We start from the raw sequence: 20,321 nt of genomic DNA on the forward strand, positions 1-20,321 counted from the left end.
ATTCAGCAATTTTGTATTCTTACTTATGGTCTGTCAGATGTCATTTTCTAAGGAGATTTACTAAACCTCCTACTGTAATTGTGAATTCCAGTTACTTTTTAAAATCCCAGTGTCATTCTGAGTCATGTTATTCTTGAAAATACTGAACTCCTGAAATTGACACTTGGTGATTATCTATTGACTATTGCTAAAAGAACACATGCATGAAATATTTGTTGAAAAAAACGCTTCTTGGAAACTCTACTTGTATCTGACATTGAAGAGACAAATTTCTTGAAGATTCCAGTCTCAAGGAGCGGGCACTCACTGTTACACAGGCATAAAGTTGTATACTGTTGCAGGGAGTATGGGGATGTTGAGTTAGGTAAAACTGTGTGCATCCCTGCTCTGTACCTACAGTGTATATGACCCAGGCCAGTTACTTAATGTCTGCTCTTCCACTTCTTCCTTTGTAAAATGGGAATAATTTACAGTATAGGTACAGTTCCTCACGTAGTGAATTTTTTTACATTAAAAATGGTAGTTATTTAAGATATATAGATTGATGCTATCTGTCTCATAGATCATAGAAACAGAAAATAGGTGACCATGTCTGCCAGGTGTAGGGTGGCCTACATTTTTGAAGTACCATCTGTGAGCGAGGTACATGGGGAGCCTGCGCCTGCTCTGGGCAGCATAGTTCAAAGATGGAAAGCCAGAACAGGGGCCCCATTTGGGCTGGTCCAAAGCCGTTGCTCTCCTGAGCTGACACTGAACTGAAAGCTTGAAGAAAGAATAAGGAGGGCACATTCTAAGCAGAGAAAACAGCTTGTACAAAGGCACAGAGATGTAAAAGTGCGTCCTGTGTTAGGAGAGTAGTGAACAGAGCTGTGTCATTGATAAAGAGTGGTACTGTTACCGAGTCCAAACTCGTTCTGCTTGCTGCACGACAGGCCATTAAATCGGGAGACGAGAGGATGGCAGGCTAATGTCTTGGAGAACCATCCTACTCCAGTCAGAATATAGGCTCTTTTTATACAAAAAACAGGGGAGGGGGGTGTGGTTGGCTGTTGCAAACTTCTTGCTGAAGAAATTCTTTCTTCTTGTAGCCGTCCATGTGGACCAGGTCATGGTGTCCCTGTAAACCTCCAAAAACAAAGGTTATTCTCAACTTTGCAACTTGCCATCTCTATGTAAGTGCAGAATAGCTAACATCCTTAAAGATCAGAGCCCGGAGAATAGGCTCTCCTGTATATTTGAGGCTGAAGGCAATGTTGTTTTACAAAAGGTGCAGAGCCAACAAGACTAAGCCTAGAAAACAGGGCACAGTGGTCAAAATTAAAGGAACAGATCCAATATGGAGTCAGATTTGTTCTCCTCTATTACAGTAGGAGTTAAAGCTGAAAAACTGAAATAGGCTCTGATTGCAGAATGCCTTCCCAGTTTAGATTTTAGTCTGTAATCAATCATGCTTTGCATGATGGAGGGACATAATCAGTGTGCTTGATGAACTCAAAGGAGAGAGGCCAGAGTACAGCATGTCAGTTAAGAGGCTTCTGGAAAATCTAGAGCAGAGATGTGCAGCCTGGAGGTGGGTCCATGGTAGTGGAACAGTGAGAACATGGGGTGAGACAGTTGCGTCGGTCATTCTGGAACTTTTAGCTGGACCCCAGGCACTTAAAATAATGGCGTAAGTATTCTGATTATACCAAGAGCCAGTTGTTTGCTTGGTTACTTGCAAGTCCTCTGGAGTTCTTTACTATGCTGCATGGATTTGGATGCTAAGTTATGGCCTATGATGTTTTTAAACTAAGCTGGACACCTGAACAGTGGAGCAGGTAACTGTTCCGTTTAAGCAAGACCAGCTTTGCCTTCATCACTATGGGTATCTGATTCTCTCTCAGGAGAATGCATTGCTTCGATCCCAGTAGCAACGACTGGAAAAATTTAACTTCATTGACCAAGATACTTTTTGAAGCTCCATACACATACAAGAAGGAAAAGAGTGTTGCTTTCTCGAGTGCCTGCGTGTATTTATTTGGCTTGGATATAGGATGGGGATGGAAGAGTGAGGAAGTCAGGAGAGTCCCTAACTTATTTAGGACAGAGGGACAGATGTGAGATGTTTATCAAGCGCAACCAGAGTCTGCTGGGCCTTTGGGTGATACAGATTGAGGAATAGGCCGCCCCATCCTTCTGGCACTGACCATGCTGGTAGGAACAGGGGAGAGAGAGGGTAACTGGTAAAACACGGACTCCTAAATGCAAATGATCCAAGTGCCTTGAGGAGGGAAGCAAGGGGAGCAGTGTCCTGGCAGGTTGGCGCAGGGATGGGACAGGGGCCGTGGAATGACCTTGGAGTTTGGGTCCTTCTGATCCTGAGTTTCACTCTGACCACCCTTCTCCGTCACAGGAGCTGTAACTGATTCTCTTGTTGTCTTTGGTCTTGTCTTTCTGGCCTGTGGGGTGTGCACCCCTCGTTTGCTGTCCCTGGTCTGCCCGAGTCTCCCCATTAGTATTTCCTTCTTCGTCCTCTCTTACCCTCTGGTTAGCATTTTTATTAGAAAATGAAACACTTCAGTGATTATACGGAAAAACTGTGTCCAGCTGCTCAAACCTACCCAGTTTCTTTTTTTAGCTTCTCCCCTACTTAAAAATAAACAGCATCAGGTCCCACTTGCCAAGCCTTTGTCACCATCTCCAGCAGCCATTCCTCCGGCCCATCTGTTCCCCCAGATGCTCCGCCCGTCTCCTCCTCCTGTCTCGGCCCCATGTGCCGTCCCTCTGGACGAGTATGAGGCCCACGGAGCACAGCAGCCTGCTGCCCCACTGCACCATCTGCCTCTGCCCCCACGGACATTCTGAGCATCCCTTCTGACCCAGATTCCAAGGGCCACACCCCCCTCCCAGGCCCCAGCTTGTGTGCCCAGCCGGTCCTTTGATTTCCAGGGACAGGATGTGGATGGGGAAAGATAGAGGCGTCGCCATGGAGATGTGAATAAACACACAGGCAGACACCTGGCAGCAGGAACTGCAGCCTTTTGATGGAAGTTTAGTTCAGCTGACTTTGTTTACGTGCCTTACCTTTGGAGGCAGTGCCTTAGAGGAAAGTTTAGAGCCGCCGCTAAACTGTCGTTGTAACATTTCCGCCAGCCAGCTCTCGCTTCTTCCGTCAGAGACACAGAGGAATTAGAGGTTGGCCGGGCCTGCCCTTCTGGGTGTTCTGAGGGGCCTGAAGTGTGGGCTGTATTGACGTGAACATGAAGGGAGTCTGCCCCAACCTGTCACAGAAGTCAGAGTCTGTGCGGGAGAACTGGTCACCCAGTAGGGGCCAAAGGGATACCTTCTAAGCCTCTCTACCCCCCCCCCATTCTTCCTCTCTCCTCCGGGTTTCAGGCCGTAGGGGTGCGGAGGTTGGAACTGATGGTACGTATTACCTAAACATGGCTGGCGGCACAGGAGGCTCGTCCTCATTCAAATTTGATGCCAGATGGCGGCAGGGGAGAATGTGAGAGGGGTCTGGCACTGGGGTGCTGTAAGGGAGCCCTTTCCCTACCCTGGGATGCATTTTTCTGGGCCCCAGGGGTAAGGGAGCACATTTTTGGCATTGCTCCTAATGAGAGAGGAAGGGAGGTTCTGTGCCCCTTAGGCTGAGAGAGGTTAGCTCTGCAGTGAATGCAGAAAACATTTCTCCCTTTCTCAAGAGGGCGTTATTGACATTCAGGGCAGGACAGTTGTGTCTCACACATTGCAGTGTGTTTCTAATCATTGGCCCCTGCCCATCAAATGCCACAGTTCCCTCTTGGCAATTATGTTGTCTCTGGGACAACCAAAAATGTCCAGCAAATTCCCAAACCTCCCCTGGGGGACAGTGCCACTCCCAGGTTTTTGCTGCCAGAATATTGGATTGCCACAGACTCGTCTGTCCTCTGGGAAGAGAGCATGACCAGACCAGAGCTCTCTTCTATCCTGGTACATTCACGTTAGTGGAAGTGAGCATCTTTGCCTTATCTGATCATGTTGGCCATTCTTATTTTCATACCTGATAATTCTTTCCCCCCCCTGCTTAGTTTATAATTCCTCAACCCAAATTTTCTTACCAAGAGGGTTTTCAAGCACCTAAGTCAAGAGGACAGGTGACTGAGACGTGAGACTTGACCCTACACATGGGCCACCTGGATCCCCGACGTGAAGGCCTGTGGGAGGAATGCCAGTGATTGCAACAGGGCTTCAGAGGAGACAGTGCAGGAGAAACATAGGGTTTAAAGTGGGGACTTTGGCACTGTGGTCCTAGGGACTGTGAAAGTTGTATTTATTGATGGAGCTGCCTGGGCCAAGGGTATGTACCCTTCCAGCCTTGCCCATATGGCCTTTTCCCTCCTGGGAACCCTGAGTATGGTACTTACCTCTATAACTTCTGTAAGCCAATGACTCAGGCGAGATGGTTCCCAAGATAGAAGGAAATCCCTGACCTTGAATCTGCCATCTTCTGCAGTGTGTCCAGGGACTCTGAAGAGGAAAGACGAGTTGTAGCCAAGACTTACAGCCCCTTTGCTGTTAATTATTACCCTCCTGTGGACTCTCCAGACAGGTCCTCTTTTTCCTTCCTCCTGAGCTGTCATTCTGCCCTCCTACTGATTCACAGTGAAGAGATGCAATGCTCTGTCAAGTTTGCTGCTTGTTGGCAAGGCGAATTTTGTCAGTTCAGAGGGTGGGTCTATTAGGTTTTTGGATTTTCTTTATCATCTATTTTGTCTTCCACCCACTCGCCCTGGGGGATAATCCAGAACTGCCTATGAGCGTCTTGATTTCTCATTGATTCCAACAGTCTGCGGCTTTAAACTTCTTGCTTATTTTTTAAAAAATAAATTAACTATTTCTAAAGATCGAATTGTAGTCAGTCATTTCAGGTTTTAGACGTCTTCCCTCCTGTCTCTGAGATCGGAGGCTCTTTCGTAATTACTATTATTTTGACTTTTTCCCCCTAAGCAGAAATAGGAATTTATTGAATCACGTAGTTGGGAAAGATACTGGGTTAACCAGAGAATCAGAGGAAGAGCCGTAGGAACCAGGGCCTCGGTGCTAGAAGGCAGATCCCCGTGCCTCCAGCACTCACTCTCCCCTGCACCTCCTCCCTTGCTCTGCCCTTGCCCCCCAGCTCTGCCTCCCACCGGAGCCTGACCCTCGGCCCTGTTCCAGGTAACCCAGCACCACAGCCCTGCTTAGCAGCCCAATGCAAGGAGTGTTTTCCTTTCTCATTATCTGTTGATTATTTAATCATTGTAAACATTTCCCATAAAAGGAGAACCACTTAGAGCTTTGACCAAGCAATGTGTGCTTTTTGTAATTGACATTAAAAAGGGAGAGATCCGTGGGGCCTTTGAATTCCCCTAAGAAGATACAAGGTTGGGGAGAAGTGGTGGGGTTAGAACCGGAGTGGCGGAATGTCTGACTCCTCAGGCCCCTTAGAAATCAAATGTATTGTCTCCTGTCCCTGGAGAGAATTTTTTGGGCACATTTATACCAATTAGAACATTTCGTATTTTCTTGATTTATTATTCTGGGTCCCACCGTCCCTTCCCTGCTTCCTCTCACCCCCACCTTTTCAGTCACTGCTAAAGCCATGCTCCAAAGTGATGCTGGAGGAGAGAGCCTTGGATGGGAAGTTCTATGGTAGCAGGTATATCTGAGCATAGAGAACACACCTGGGACTGGCAGGCGAGAAGAGGAGAGGGGATCAGGAAATCACTTCTCTGGACTTTCAGAGGACACTGACCAAGGTGTACAGAGTAGCCACAGATGATCCACAGTGGGGTCGCCAGAAATGAGTACATCTCCTGCTGGATACTCACCCTCTAGCTTAGTCCTTTTTAGCCCATTACGAATTTGGGTAACTCAGAATTCTATCTGTAACTGGAGCACAGCTGAAATCAAGATGCAGGTGACCCTGGAAACACGGAGGTTTCAGGAAGATAATCAGGAAGGATCTCTAGACCCTCAGCTCCCTCTCTCTTCTGTGTCTCTGGATTTGGCTGAGGTGTTTGTCAGAAACCCTGGGCCCCTGTGTCTGGCTCACATTCTGAATATGCAGTCCCCAAGGACAATCCCTGTGCCTGTGCTTCTGGAACTCACTCCAGGCCCAGCTCTGTGATCTCACTCGGCAGGGTAGCAGAATGATCAATGGTGAGAAATAAGGGCTCGATTTCCTTTGCGAAATCCCAGAGAAAATATTAAAAGGGCGGGAAGAAGTGTAATGAAAACCTGGGATGCATGAGCAGAATTTTTTGTCATCACTGCTGGAAAACATCCCTCCTGTTCCCGGTATTTCAGGTGCTGTGATGAGCCACCACTCTCTGATGCTGTCAGTGGGGCAGGTACCCTGAGCTCTCATTCCAGGAGTGGAGTCGGCTTGTCTGGATTCTCCTGCACTCTTTTAATGGGATTGCTCCTGACACTGGGTCAGATTTATGCGATGGCTTCCCACGGTCGAGCTCACTGGCCCAGAACATCGCCCCGATCTTGACCTCATTACATGGAGCTGTGTTTGTCATCATGCAGAGCAGTTTCAACAGTTCTTGTACCTGTAGATTTATGAGCGGAAAGTGTGCGGAGACATTTCAGCTAAATCCTCACTAGGTTCAGGGCTTGTGTTGCACTCGTCAGAGGGGAAGCCCATTTTGGCAGTCGAAGTAACACGTTGGGAGTGTATCACTTCTTTCCTTAGAACAGAAGGAGCATCTTGCAGGAATAGAAGTTCTGAGAGCTGTTTAAATAGCAGCTGACCTCAGGCTCCGGGGGGAGGCATCCTGAGCTGGCAACAGAGACAGGCTGTGTGACGTCTCCGCCCTCTCTTTTCCACCCGTGTGATGAGGTTCCTCCTTGCCTTTTCCCACAGGCCCAGCTCCTCTCCCCGCCAGCTCGCCGCCGATTCCATGCTGCCCTGGCGTCTTGTTCCACCTCCATGCTGATCCTGTCCAACCTGGTATTTCTTGGGGGCAACCATGTTGGGAAAATCTACTGGACTAGGATCTTCATCCAAGGTAAGTTGCTGTCTTCAGCCAGTTTCTTGTTTTCCACATAACGCAGTTGGTGCCACGTATGGGACTGGGGGAGGCATTCATTACTCTGTGCATGGTGTGTGACCTATAAAAGTACCAGCCAGGAACCAGTTCCTGTGTTTAGCTGTGGCTTTAAGTGTTCCTTATTTGATGTATCTTTTACCTACCATATGTGACACCGAACACAAGGTGCACTATTGCAAACCTCCCAGATTCTACCGCTCCCTTCTACTAAGTTACCGCTCCAATTTTTTTATTTTTCCTAATCTTCCCTACTGTCTGTAGATGAGGCTTCATTACACTGCAGTGTCTAATCTTGTGCCCTTTGTGACTCTGAAAGTCCTACCAGGAGAATGTCCTGGGAGCCCCGCTGTGCCCTCCTGCTGCTGTGGGCACAGCGCCTGGTTTGCCACACCTCTTTGTTGTGGATTTTTCTGTCTGAACAGTTTTGCTAGCACTGGCAGCCAACCTGATGTTTAACGTACATATGTTTAATGTCGCGTATGTCTCCATCTCCATAGCAGAGTCATGCCTGCGGCAGGTAAAATGCTAGTTGGTGGGAATTATTGTGAAAACCTTGCATTATTAATTGATCATCACTTATTTATGGCCAATACTTCCTTTGGGCTGGAACTCAGAGTTACATCTCATCCTTTAAATTCAACATCTTGTAACCTATAATGAAAAAAATTTATGAAAATGAATATATGTATGTATATGCATGACTGGGGCATTATGCTGTACCCCAGAAATTGACACATTGTAACTGACTATACTTTAATTAAAAAAAAAAAGTCTTGGGAGGATGGGAACTACTCACAGGACACATTACTCAGCCAATTCACTGTGTGCTCACAGCCAAGGTCCCCTGTTCTGTTGCCCTGGCCAGTGATGCGGTTTTGTGCTTTTTGGTTTGGGAAGTTTGACCACCTGGTGACGACATGACTTGGTGTGGTTGGGCTATTGTCTCCACATCTGGGTCCCCGACCAGCCAGCGATGCTTTTGCTGCTGTTCTTTTTACACCAGAAATAACCTCAACACAGCTGCATGATCCCAGGGGGCCAGGTCACTAATCTAAACTGTGGCAGGCTTGAGTGAGCCAGGCTCAAAGGGACCATGAGACAGCCCTGTTCTGCTTTCTGCTCGTCACTCCACTACCCCTTTGATCTTGCTCTCTGAGAAATGTTTTAGCTGATGATTCCTGAAAAGACCTGGTACTTTTTAAGTGGAAGCTGTCCTTTAATAAAGATGGATGGTAGTGGGGTGCAGAGGAGTTAGAGATAAAAAACCCCTCCTTGAGGTGAGCGACAGCATTATGTACTTTTCTTGCCGCCTCCCACGGTGCCTTGCATAGCGCAGAGAACACGGTGACTCAGGAAAATGCTGACTAGGGGTTTGGCTGGTCACCTGAGCAAGGAGGCTCTAATCTTGGCTTCAGCAAATAAACATACAAGGCGTTTGCTGCTTGCAAGGCACTGAGCACAAGAATGGAAGCAGAAGCAGACACAAATGTGGGCACCAAACATGCAAACAGAAAGCGGTCAATAATTTCAGATAAGTTCTATGCCAAGTGCATGAGGAATTGCTTGAGGTCAGAGGATGGAGGGCTGACCTTCCCGTGGAAGCTGGACTTCACAGAGGAGGTGACGTTTGAATTGGAGTTCTGAGCAATAGGTAGGAACTTGCCAGGTAAAGGAGGCTGGTGTATGGGCATAATGAACACTAGCTGCTATGTCAGGTGATCCCCAGCTCTCAGTAAGTTTTCCCCGTAGAAGTTTATTCCTCTCACATTTCAGTGAGGGTCCAGTGGCTTTTTCTAAGCAGTGACTCCAGGACCTAGAATGTTTCTGTTTTGAGCCTTCACTGTCTTGTCCTGGCCTTAAGGAGAAGAGATTAAGAGGGGAGGCACACCAGGTACTAAATACCCCCACCAGAAGCGACACTTGGCATCCCATTGGCCAGAACTAGTCATGAGATCACCCCAAGTGCAGTGCAGGGAAACGTGGGGAAGTGCCCAGGTATATGGTGCAGCAGAAGAGGGCGTGTGAGGCAGCCAGCTGGAGGTGCCCGAGAGGCAGGTAAAGATGTGAGTCAGTATGGTTACCAAAGAGGAAAGGGCCGGGGGAGGGATAAATTAGGAGTTTGGGATGAAGAGATACACACTATTACATATAAAATAGATAAACAACAAGGACCTACTGTACAGTACAGAGACCTGTACTCAATATCTTACAATAACCTATAATGGAAAAGAATCAGATTATATATATATATATATAATTAACAATTAATAATATATGGCCTTATTAATTCTCAGGGATTCTTTTCCCAGCATCACTGATATCTCTAGAGGTCATGAGTAGCCTGGAGGGTTTGCCTTCAGGTCGGTATCTCCCTGTCTCCAGTTCACTGAATTTAGACATGTGTATATACCTGGGTCACTTTGCTGTACACTTGAAACTAACACAATGTTGTAAACCAGCTATACTTCAATACAAATGTGAGTTGGTGGTGGGAAGGAGGGGGGCACTAAATGATGGTAATGTGGTCGACATAGCATGAAGGTGGTGGGTGAGGCCATGGGAGTGAAGGCAGTTAGCCCAGAAGCATGCACAGGGTGAGAAGGGAACAGGGTGGGAGGTGGAACTAGGGATGCAGGCATTTAAAGGGCCAGAGAAAAGGCAGCAGCTATAAGATGTTCTTTCTGCTTCTCAAAGGCCTCAGATGAAGATCAAAGCAGGATTTGTCTTGCACGCTGTGGAGCTAATAACGTCAGGCACACAGGGGAGGGGGAGTAAGCATGGGGGCTCTGAAAAGTCTGGTCCGTTTCTGCCATGTGGGTCCTACTATGGTCTACGATTGGACACAGACTGTGTCCTGCCTGGAACCAGGTGCTGGAGTCCCGGGGGAGTGATTGAATGTGGAGGGCTCTGGAATTGGTCTCCCTGGGTTCTGAGGCCAGGGAAGCTCAGCTTAGAGGGCATTTTCTATGTCAGAGATTCTTCACATCAGCCTGGTCCCATCTCAGCTGGTCTGTCTCATGGATCCCCCGAGTCAGGGAAGGTCTCCTGAGGTTTTGGCAGTCACCCTGTTTGTTCCCTGCTGTGGGTGTTTTGTCCGAGTGATTGAATTTAGAAATCTCTTGGAGGAAAGTGAACCAGGTGGTGCCAAATCCCCCCTCCTTGAGAACTCTGGGTTCCTTTTCATAACTAATTTGATTGACCTGATAAAAGATCAGTATGAATATTCATGTTTTGGTACAAAAACGTATTAATGAGTTTATAGGATGCTTCCTCATACTCTGCTGGGGAGTGTGTTATATTAGCTTTCCAAAATTTGAAAAAAAAAATCTGAATTCTGCAACTTCTCTGGCCCCAAAAGTTTCAGATATGGGATTGCTGAGCTATGCCTCGGGCTGCTGATGGGTGAGCCAGGACTTCGACATCCTGGTCGTCTGTGGCCTCCTCCTTTCACCACGTGATCAGGACCTGTTGTTCCAAGACCCATTGCTATACACAGAGGAAAATGCGACGGAGTGAGGGAGGAGGCCTGTCTGTAGAGGATGAAGAGCATTTAAGCTCAGTCTCTAAATTTCCAGGTTTAATGGGAAGGTAACTCTTCCCTGGGGGTAATGACTTTTGTCCGCCTGTGCCATGATGGGCTGGGACAGCAGCCGGTGGCACCATATCCTTTGAACAGATCTCACTTCAGTGAGTCCTGAAAGAGCAAGGTGGGGGCAGACAGGTGTCTGGAGGACAGGGATTATGGGGGAGATTACAGATGCTCCACAGTGAATGAGATGTGGAGAAACACATCTTAAAAGACAGCCTTATTAATTCTCAGGGGGCCTTTTCCCAGCATCACTGGTATCTCTAGAGGTCATGATTAGTCTGGAGGATTTGCATTCAGGTCAGTATCTCCCTGTCTCCAGTTCACTGAATTTAGGCATGGCTTTGTTTCCTTTAAGCTGCAAAGCTTGTTTTAGTAGCTTGTGTAAAAACCTCTATCCTGGTCTCTACAGGGTTGGTGATCTGAGGCTGTAAAACCAGTCCCTTCCCCTTCTGCTCTGCACATTGCCCTGATGTCCAGAAAAATTCATAATGCCATTTAAGGGATGGAAATGCTGCCTGACCCTTTAGGGCTCCAGTACATGTCACACACAAACCATCTTTATCAAATGTTATGTCTGCCGCAGAGGTTTTAGAAGTAATGTTCAGTTAATTCAGTGGAGAATAAAGAATCTATTTTTTATTTTGCCTTCAAAAAAGTCCCCCAATTTTTACTATTGAAGTTTGCTTCAAGTGGCTTGAGGAATGTGAATGTTTGAGCCTGTGTAATTATATATTTAAAGGAACTTACTTGGGTCTAGGGATCTGAGAAGGCTGTGGCTGGGGATTTGGTCCCCATGCCCGCTCTAGGAAGGACCCTACTGTGTCATGCTTGGGAGAGGCAAACGCAGGTTGCTTCTTATATAACTCAGTGCTCTGAAAAGCATCTGTGGAAAGAAGCTGTCTCATGTCTGCCTTGAATCCTTGACATTGACACGTAAGTTAATTTCTGTAACAAGCAGTTAATGACTGCTCTGTAACTCAGAAATATCAATGCGTTATAACTCCAGATCTGCGAGGCAATACACCAGCTGTGTCTTAAGCATCCTTGCAGTCTGTAGTCCTGAGACAGTGGGGAGAAAGGGCAGTCAGTGTGGATGAATATGCATTGGGAATCTATCTGGCCTGGGGGATGCTGAGAGCTGTATAGTGTTGTATGGGAGCAGGTAGTGTTCCTTCTGAAAAATCCATCTATTTCTGTTAACAGAAAGCATGGACTTCATTTAAAAAAAAAAAAAGAGAGGGCATGGGACCTAATCATTTCCCAAGTAGTGGAGCCCTGGATCTTGCATTTAGGGTTTTGCAGTGATTGGAGCTTTGTAGAGACGTGGCGTCCATTGACCAGACTCCTGCCTGACTTCTCTCTCTCTCTCTCTCTCTCTGTCTCTTTCTCTGTCTCTCTCTCTCACATACACACACACATTTTTCCTCCTTCTTATTGCCTGATCTAGGTTGGCAAACTCCATCTCAACACTTAGCTCCTGAGTGGCCCTCTGCCAAGGCGAGGAGAATTTGGTTTTTCCCCTCCAGATTTTAATGAGAGGACCTAGTAATTTTCTTACGCGGGTCAGAACCTTAACACTCCTCATCTTTGCCTGCTGCTTTCAGCCGAGAAAGAAGAAGGCATATTTCCTCCCTGATTACTAGCTTGTCTAGGCAGTTTATCCATCTCCTGACTCAAATGGCTCCAGACAGGCATTTTATTTAAAGCTGAAGTGTATGGGGTATGGCACTGGAAATTCTGGAAGGCTGAGGTTAAATAGAAACACGTTCTCCTCACATCTTGTTAAAGTCTTAGGACCAAAATTTCATATTTGATGCGGGAAGACAGAGGGCAGATGTTAGTGACTCAGGGGCCTTTTCTATGATGACTCTGTTTACCATCTTCGCTAGCCCTTACCTTGAAATGGAGTTTTCATTGCTCTGATTGATCCTGCTTCTGCCCCACGGGATGTCCGCTCTGCAAGTTCTAGAAGACTGTGAGGAGCAAGAGTGTCCCACCCATTGCACTGGTGCAGAAGACCGCCCGTGGGTACAGGTTAGGTGATTGATCCATAGTTGCACATTGGTCCGTTTCTGGCCATTCTTGGAAACTGAATTTCACGACTTTCAGATGCCTTGGTTTCATCTTTACTCTATGCCACGTGGTCACCCAGGTGCCCTGGGCGTCAGTTGTCCTAAGAGTATTTCAGCCCAAGTCACTAGGGACAGGGCGGGAGAAATAGTGAGTGGGAATTCTTATCCAGCAGGGCACCTGGGGTTGTGTTAAAGCTGAGAGAATTTCTAAAATATCTAGAAAGGAATTTGAATCATTGTGCCTTTAAATCCTACTTTCTGTGAGGTTATATGAAACTTTTGCCTGTTAACTAGGAGTTTTTGTGAGTTCATTTGAAAAGAGTTTTATGGAATCTGGGAACATTTTAAAGTGTCTTTAAATAGAATATTAAGCAAAGACTAGTATAGCTGAGACATAGTTCATCGACTAAAAATAATTTAGGTTTTTACTAATTCAAAGTCTCTCCCTCTCATTGGCACCCAGTCATATATATACAGTGTGATATTCAAAAGCATTCTACAATCAAATCATTATGTTGTACACGTTAAACAAATACAATATTACATGTCAATTATATCTCAATAAAACTAGGGAAAAAGCAATCATGAATAATTTAAATAAGTTCCTATCCCCTAACTATACCGGATATGTATTTGGCATATACAATGATGTCTATAGTAGGATTCCAAAGGTCCAAACCAGGAAATCCCTTGGAATTGCAGTGCATGTGTGGTTCTGGAATGAACACATGTCCTGGAATTCGTATCATTAATTCATTTGCAGTTATTACTGTACTACCAGTGGGTGCAGACATAACACAGCGCCAGCCCTGCCTGTGCGTGCCTCTGAGTGTTAAAGGGGAGCTCTCTGGAATCCGTGATGGTTACCACATGTGCTAGAGACCCTTTTCACCAGACTGTCTCCTCAAGTCACTACTGAGCATTTTTTAAAGTGTTATAAAATTAAGAATATTTAATTTGGAATTCAGTAACACTTTTGTCACAAAGGGCAAATCTTGCAAGAGTCATCAGTATCAGGTGTCAGCTTTGGGAGCAGACCTTTTGTGCCACAGAACCGGTCATTGAGTTTGTTTCCGTTAACTAGTGCGCTGAGCACTGAGCGCTTGCTAGATGTTGCCACGAGTCTTCGCTTACCATGTCTGCTGTAACAAATTACTGTGAACTTGATGGCTTAAAAGAGCACACTTTTATCTCTTAACTGTTCTGGAGACTGAAGTCTGAAATCAGTCTGGTTGGGCTGAAGTCAAGGTGTTGGCAAGACTGATTTTTTTCTGGAAGTTTGGGGGGAAGGGGTATTTGTTTCCTTGCCTTTTCCAGCTTCCCGAGGCCGGCTACATCCCTCATGGCTTACCTTCTTCCCCTTCAAAGCCAGCAGCGTAGCATCTTCAAATCTCTTTCTGTCTGTCCTTTGTCTCTGTTCCTGTCATCACATTGCCTGCTGTTTGACCCCCACCACCACCATGTCCCTCCTATAAGAACTTGTGTGATCGTTGAACTCACCTGGATAATCTCCCCATCTCAAAATCCTTACCTTGATCACACCTACAGAGTCCCTTTTGCCAGCTAAGCTAACCTGCATGAGTTCTAGGGATTAGGACGTGGTCAGCTTTGGAGGAGCCATCATGTCGTCTTCGGGTAACAACTGTTACGTAGAACATCCCATCTGTGGCACCACTGCAATCACTTCTTTCTCAAGAGATTTGATTATAAAACAGCAATTTGGATATGCCACTGGTCTTACTAAAATAAGAATCTGCCTGTAAAAAGAAATGACGCTTGAATTTTGCAGAAGTACACATGTGAGAGTTGTTGTGTTGAGGGTGTTTAGAGAGTAGGGTAGGGAAAGCTGCAGTTTTGCTTGTTCAGCATTTGTTCCCCATTCTTTGGCCCAAACCTCTCTCACGCCGCTGTCAGTCTGTGTCATTCCAGTGGGGCACACTCCTCATCTAAGATCTAGGGGTTAACATGCGACTGGGACTGGCTGCGCCAATATGGTCTGTCTCCCAGTGTGGTCCAGTTCCAGAGTTTTTGTTGGAACTTTCAGGAAGGAGAAGCTCTCTTTTATTATTGGGGCAGAGGTGTCAGAATTTTGGGCTGGAGCTGCTGGCAGCCCCATTGGTGTCCCCGGTGGAGAGCCAAGTAGGGAGGGTTGCCCACTCTGAGGAAAGCAGAATTGCACACTGGAAACTGTAGTTTTGAAGATAATGTTTTGAGACAACCCACTGCAACATACTCTTAAGTGTCTAGAACCAAGAGTTCTTGAAGCCAACATGTATGTGTGCTTTTCAATTGCAGAAACTTTTTCCCCACTCCTTTCATGTTGGTAGACAATTTTCCAGGGCTCTCATGTGTTTCTGCATATCTTTTGAGCAGATACACTGACTGCTTTTGTTCCAGGCTGTCTTTCTGAGAATATTTGTATAGCAGGCATCTTTGGGAGGTGGACATAGTGTCTTCCTCCAAAGTATAGGGTATTTGATGACTGTCCAGTATAATAAAGATAATCTCTCTTTCTAGAGTGAAGGTCAGGCAGTCTTACTGCCCATTTAAAGATATTTAGATGATTATGTCTTAGGTTTCTCTCCTATGACATAACCCGTTGCATGTGCTGGCATCACCTGGCCTTGTCTGCATTGCATCGTGGGGTCTGGGGCTCAGGGAAATGGCACAAATGCTCTGGCTACTTTTATTGCTACGAGTAATGAAGTCCTTTGTCTCTGACCTGAGAGTCTCGTGTCTTCTGCCAGCATCCGTGAAACTGTGACAGGCTAATTTGTTGTTTGGAAGTAGAGTCAAATCTCAGATCTTTCACTTACTAATAGTCCAGTTTGGCTAGGTTTCTGTAACTTGTAGCCAAAAGCATCCTGACTACTATAGATTAATGAGATAATGTAGGTGGAATCTACCACTATTGTAGGTTCTTAAGGAAAGGATATTTGGGGAGATTCTTCTATACTGAATCTTTTTTTTTTATATATAACTTTTTTTTGGCTTATCTGTATCCTAATAAATAAATTTGAGAAATTATATACCCTGTTATGTTTTTTAAAGTAGGCATCTAACTTCTATTGTAAATTTTAATAATTATAAAAGATCTGATTTTTGCCATATTATAAATATTGACATTTAAAAGTAAGACTGACGCCTTTAAATGCTATAAATTATAAATAACATGGTAATTTGATATCCATCATCATCCTTTTAAAAATATAAATCAGCAAGATCTTTCATAGTAATATTTCCCTGATTTTACATTTCTGCTTCATTTCTCCCACAGAATTTTGTCTTGCCTATAAGTCATTTCCTGTATCAGCTATCATACTTCTCTATGGCATTAGGGTTTTTTTGTTCATTTTTCTATTACTGTACGACTAGAAGTGTGAACATTTTTCTCCTGGGTTGAGCTATCATTATAGTTACTAAGTACACAACTCAACTCAAAAATGATCCTGTTCGATAAATAATTATTAAACATAGAAAGTGAAATTTCTCCTGAAATGGATGGAATAGGAATTTATGGTTATTTGATTATAAGAATTATCTAATTGCTCTTTTATTTTGTTCCCCTGTTGTAAAGCTTTTTATTGAAATACAGTATAGCCTATAAAAGTGTATGCATCATGAGAATTTTCTCTAAGCAAACAGACATGTATAACCAGCATCTAAAATCTCCTTATGACCACTACCAGTTACTACCTGCCCTTAAGAGTAATTTCTAGTCTGACATCTAAATGCATGCCTTTCTGTGGGGAGCTTGTGTACACACACACACACACACACACACACACACACACACTATGTGATTCCCTATCTCTCTCTCTCTCTCTCTCTATATATATATATATATATTTATATATATTTATATATGTATATCTATATTTGCATCTAGCTTCTTTTGCTCAATATCACATTGAGAGATTCATCCATATTTTTCAGGTTGTTTATAGATTTTTCCTGCTTATTACTATAAAGTATTTCGTTGTGTGAACATGCCACAGTTTATCTATCCATTCTACTGTTGTTGAACGTAATAGCTGTGAGCTCCTATGCGCTGTCATATACGTGATCCGTGGTGAAGCTGTGTATGCATTTTGTTGGGTTTATACCTGGGAAGGGATTTCTGTGTCACTAGGTGTGCATATATTCAGCTTTTGTAGACACTGTCAAGCAGTTTCTCAAAGTGTACTGATTCCTTTCAGCGTTTTACATTCTGTAGCAATATCCTGAGGTAAGAAGGATGGGGGAAAGGCTTACTTTTTTTTTTTTTTTTTTTTGGTAAAGTGAGATAAAGCATATTTTATGAGAGGAGAAGGGAAAAGGAGAAACTTAGCCTTAGAATAATTTTTAGGATCTGGAAATCAATTCTTCTAAAGTTTTCTATGTTGTTTATACTTTGGAGGGTCCTGCTCTACCCCCAGTGGTATGCATGACCCAGTACGAAGACTACTGCTCTTTAGGGGAGAGAAGGTCACTCTGTCCTTGGAGTCCCACTTCCTTATCTTTGTTCTAGCCCGAAGGAAAAGAAGTGTTAATTTGGACTGGACATTGGTTGAGGTTAGCATGTATCAGTTAGCCACTGCTACGTAACAAAACTACCCCACAACTTAATGGCTTAAAAGAACAAGCATTTATATAACTCACAGGGCTCTGTGTCAACAGAGGTCTGGCTGATCTAGGATGGCCGCATGCACTTATCTACGGGTCAACTGTGGTTGGGTTGGATTTGCTGATCTTAGCTGGGCTCTGGCATTTCTGGGGCCTCGGCTGGGATAAATTGGCTAAGTCATGTCCGCTCCCTGTTGATTTCAGCAGACTCGTCCAGGCTTGTTCACATGGCAGTCGTAGTGGTTCAAGAGAGAGAGGGCAGAAAGTATGCGAGGCTTTCAGGCTTTGGCTCAGAACTGGCACATTATCAGCCTTACTGCATCCTTTTGGCCACAGCATGTCACAGAGTGAGCCCAGATTCAAAGGGAGGGAAAGCAGACCCATCTCCTGATAGGAAGAGTTTCAGAGCCTGTATTGCAAAGGGTGTGGATACAGTGGGAGCAAAGGAGTGTGACTTTTTTTTTTTGCAGTCTACCTCAGCTACTTCTTCAGAGGGGACAGAGGAGCTAAGAGAAGAGCATGGCCGTTTAGACAGTGCCATGAATCTGGTCCAAATTTGCCGTCTTCCCCCCTTGATCTCTTCTGTTCTCATGGCCATCCCTCCCTCTTCTCCCTGCAGAGGCTTCTCTGCCTCCTGTGTTGTCACTCATGCCCTTTGGTGGTTTGGGTTGGGGAAGGCCAGCAGGCCTGGGGGTTAGGGCCTACGCCAGCTGTGAAATAATCACAGGCACTTGTGTATGTGTCTGTCTGTGTGTGTGAGAGAGAGAGAGAGAATGTTAAAATCTGGGGCATTGGGACACTCAGACTGTCTAACTTAAAGGAGCATCCTGTGGTCCAACCTGGCCACTTGGCGTCTGCAGAGGGTGTGGGGCCAGAGCCCCAGCTACTAACCAAGTAGCCTTTCCTTTCCTTTGCACGGATCCCGGGGCAACCCAGTGTTCAGATTTTCCTAAATTCTCTAAATATAATTTAATGCCACTTAGTAGCATCCGTTGTTACTATTTTCACTCTACTGTTGAAGTCATTTCCGTTCACTTGTTCAGTTGATCTTCTCAACAGCCCCGCATGAGATAGTCCGGGCGGACGGCACCACAGTATTACTGATAATGCTCAGGGTCACAGAGGTGAGGAAACTTGGTCGTGGTTACAGAGGCAGGAAGCAGAGGAGCCAGGTGAGGTACAAGCCTTTGACTCCAAAGCTCGCATCTTTACACGATACTACTCAGGTCTCTCTGCTCTGTGAGGCCTAAACCATGACCCGCAACCACAGTTTTCACCACAGAACATTCCTGTGTGTCATCGTTATAGACAAGGTCCGGAGTGCCTGGTTTGCTGTTTTAGTTCTGGTAGTTCTCAGTAGGTGACTGCGGGAAGATGACAGAGATCAGGCCTCCAGTTTCTGGGGCTGACGGGCCAGGCCGTGGCCATTAGCTGGTCTGCACCTCTGAACTGTAGTAGCCCCCTGTATCTTTGGTTTCACTTTCCTCAGTTTCAGTTACCTGCAGTCAACTGCAGTCTGAAGATATTAAATGGAAAATTCCAGAAATGAACAATTCTTAAGTTTTAAATTGTGCACCATTTTGAGTAGCGTAATGAAATCTCACGCCATCCTCACACATCCCGCCCAGGATGTGACTCTTCCCTGTGTCCAGCGTATGCCGGCCATTTACTCATTCAGTAGCCTTCTCGATTATCAGATCCAGTGTCGTGATATCACACTGCTTTGTGTTCAGGTTACCCTTAGTGTACTTAAGACTGGCCCCAAAGCACAAGAGTAGTGGCGCTGGCAATTTAGATGATGTGCCAAAGAGAAGCCTTAAAGTGCCTCCTTTAAGTGAAAAGGTGAAAGTTCTTAAGAGGGAAAGAAAAAAAATTGTATGCTGAGGTGCTAAGATCTACAGTAGGACGAGTCTTTGACACTTGGAATTATGAAGGAGGAAAAGAGAGATCCATCCTGGTTTCACTGTTGCTCCTCAGACTGCAAAAGTTATGGCCACAGTGCATTATAGGTGCTTAGTTAAGATGGAAAAAGCATGAAAGTTGTTCAGTAAGATATTTTGAGAGAGAGAGAACACACTCATGTAACTGTTATTAGAGTATATTGTTATAATTGTTCTAATGTTATTACTAGTTATTGTTAAGAATCTCTTACTGTGCCTACTTTGTCAATTAAACTTTATCATAAGTATGTATGTGAGGGAAAAAGCAGTGTGTATAGGACTGGGTACCATCCACAGTTTGAAGCACCCGCTGGGGTCTTGGGGATAAGGAGGGGCTACTGCAGTTTTACCCTGAGCCTGCTCAGTTGGTGAAGGGCTCTTGGTCATCTGACAAACCAGCCCTCGGGGTGTTGGTTTTTGCCTCTTTTGGGCAGACTCAGGCATTGTACTGGCTTGCTCACAAGCTCTGTTTCTAATATAATCACCCTTACTCAGACCAAGACAGCAGTGGAGGAAGGTGGTTTTGTTTGGGCATGCTGTCTTGCTGTCTGAATTACCAAAGACAGGAAGTGGTCTCAGGAATGGCTCTAGTAAGAGCTGAAGGCCCATGATCACAATATATCACATGGCAAGAAATGCAGCAGAAGGCAGCAGTGCGGGCTGGTTGTGGTGCAGATCAGAAAGTGGAACCCGGGGGAACTTTCCCTTGCCTCAGGAATTCTGCTGGGCACCGCCGTCACCTTTCTGGAGTGTAATTAGGCAGTCAAGTATTTTAGCGAATATTCAATAAATGAGAGTGAAAAGGATGGAGAAAAACTTCTCCATGTCTTGAAATAAAGATAGAAAAAAAAGACTCCTGTTTTGGGAGCACCTGTTTGGCTCCATACAGGACTGTTGAGGGGGCTGGAGCTTCATGGCACAGGCCTTTGAACCTTGTTGGGACCACTTTTCTCGGCACTGACCCTGTGATTGATTCTTCCAGCCTGCCAGCTGCCACCTGGTCTCGCTCCCTGCTGCTGTGGAGTCTTCTTGGCAAAGGGAACCTACTGAGAGA

The 20,321-nt window shown here is 45.4% G+C and overlaps 1 protein-coding gene across 4 annotated transcripts in view; it reads left to right on the plus strand.

Moving 5' to 3' along the window:
• The window catches only part of HHAT (hedgehog acyltransferase), a 278,182-nt gene that overhangs the window by 223,811 nt on the left and 34,050 nt on the right, over nucleotides 1-20,321 (plus strand). For all 4 annotated transcript variants that reach the window (XM_072948490.1, XM_072948488.1, XM_006198736.4 and 1 more), the window contains one exon: nucleotides 6,875-7,019. In XM_072948490.1, coding sequence (XP_072804591.1) covers nucleotides 6,875-7,019 — 145 coding nt within the window. The remainder of the gene's footprint in view (nucleotides 1-6,874; nucleotides 7,020-20,321) is intronic.

This window comes from Vicugna pacos, chromosome 23 (genome assembly GCF_048564905.1).
Source record: "Vicugna pacos chromosome 23, VicPac4, whole genome shotgun sequence".
Lineage (NCBI taxonomy): Eukaryota > Metazoa > Chordata > Mammalia > Artiodactyla > Camelidae > Vicugna > Vicugna pacos.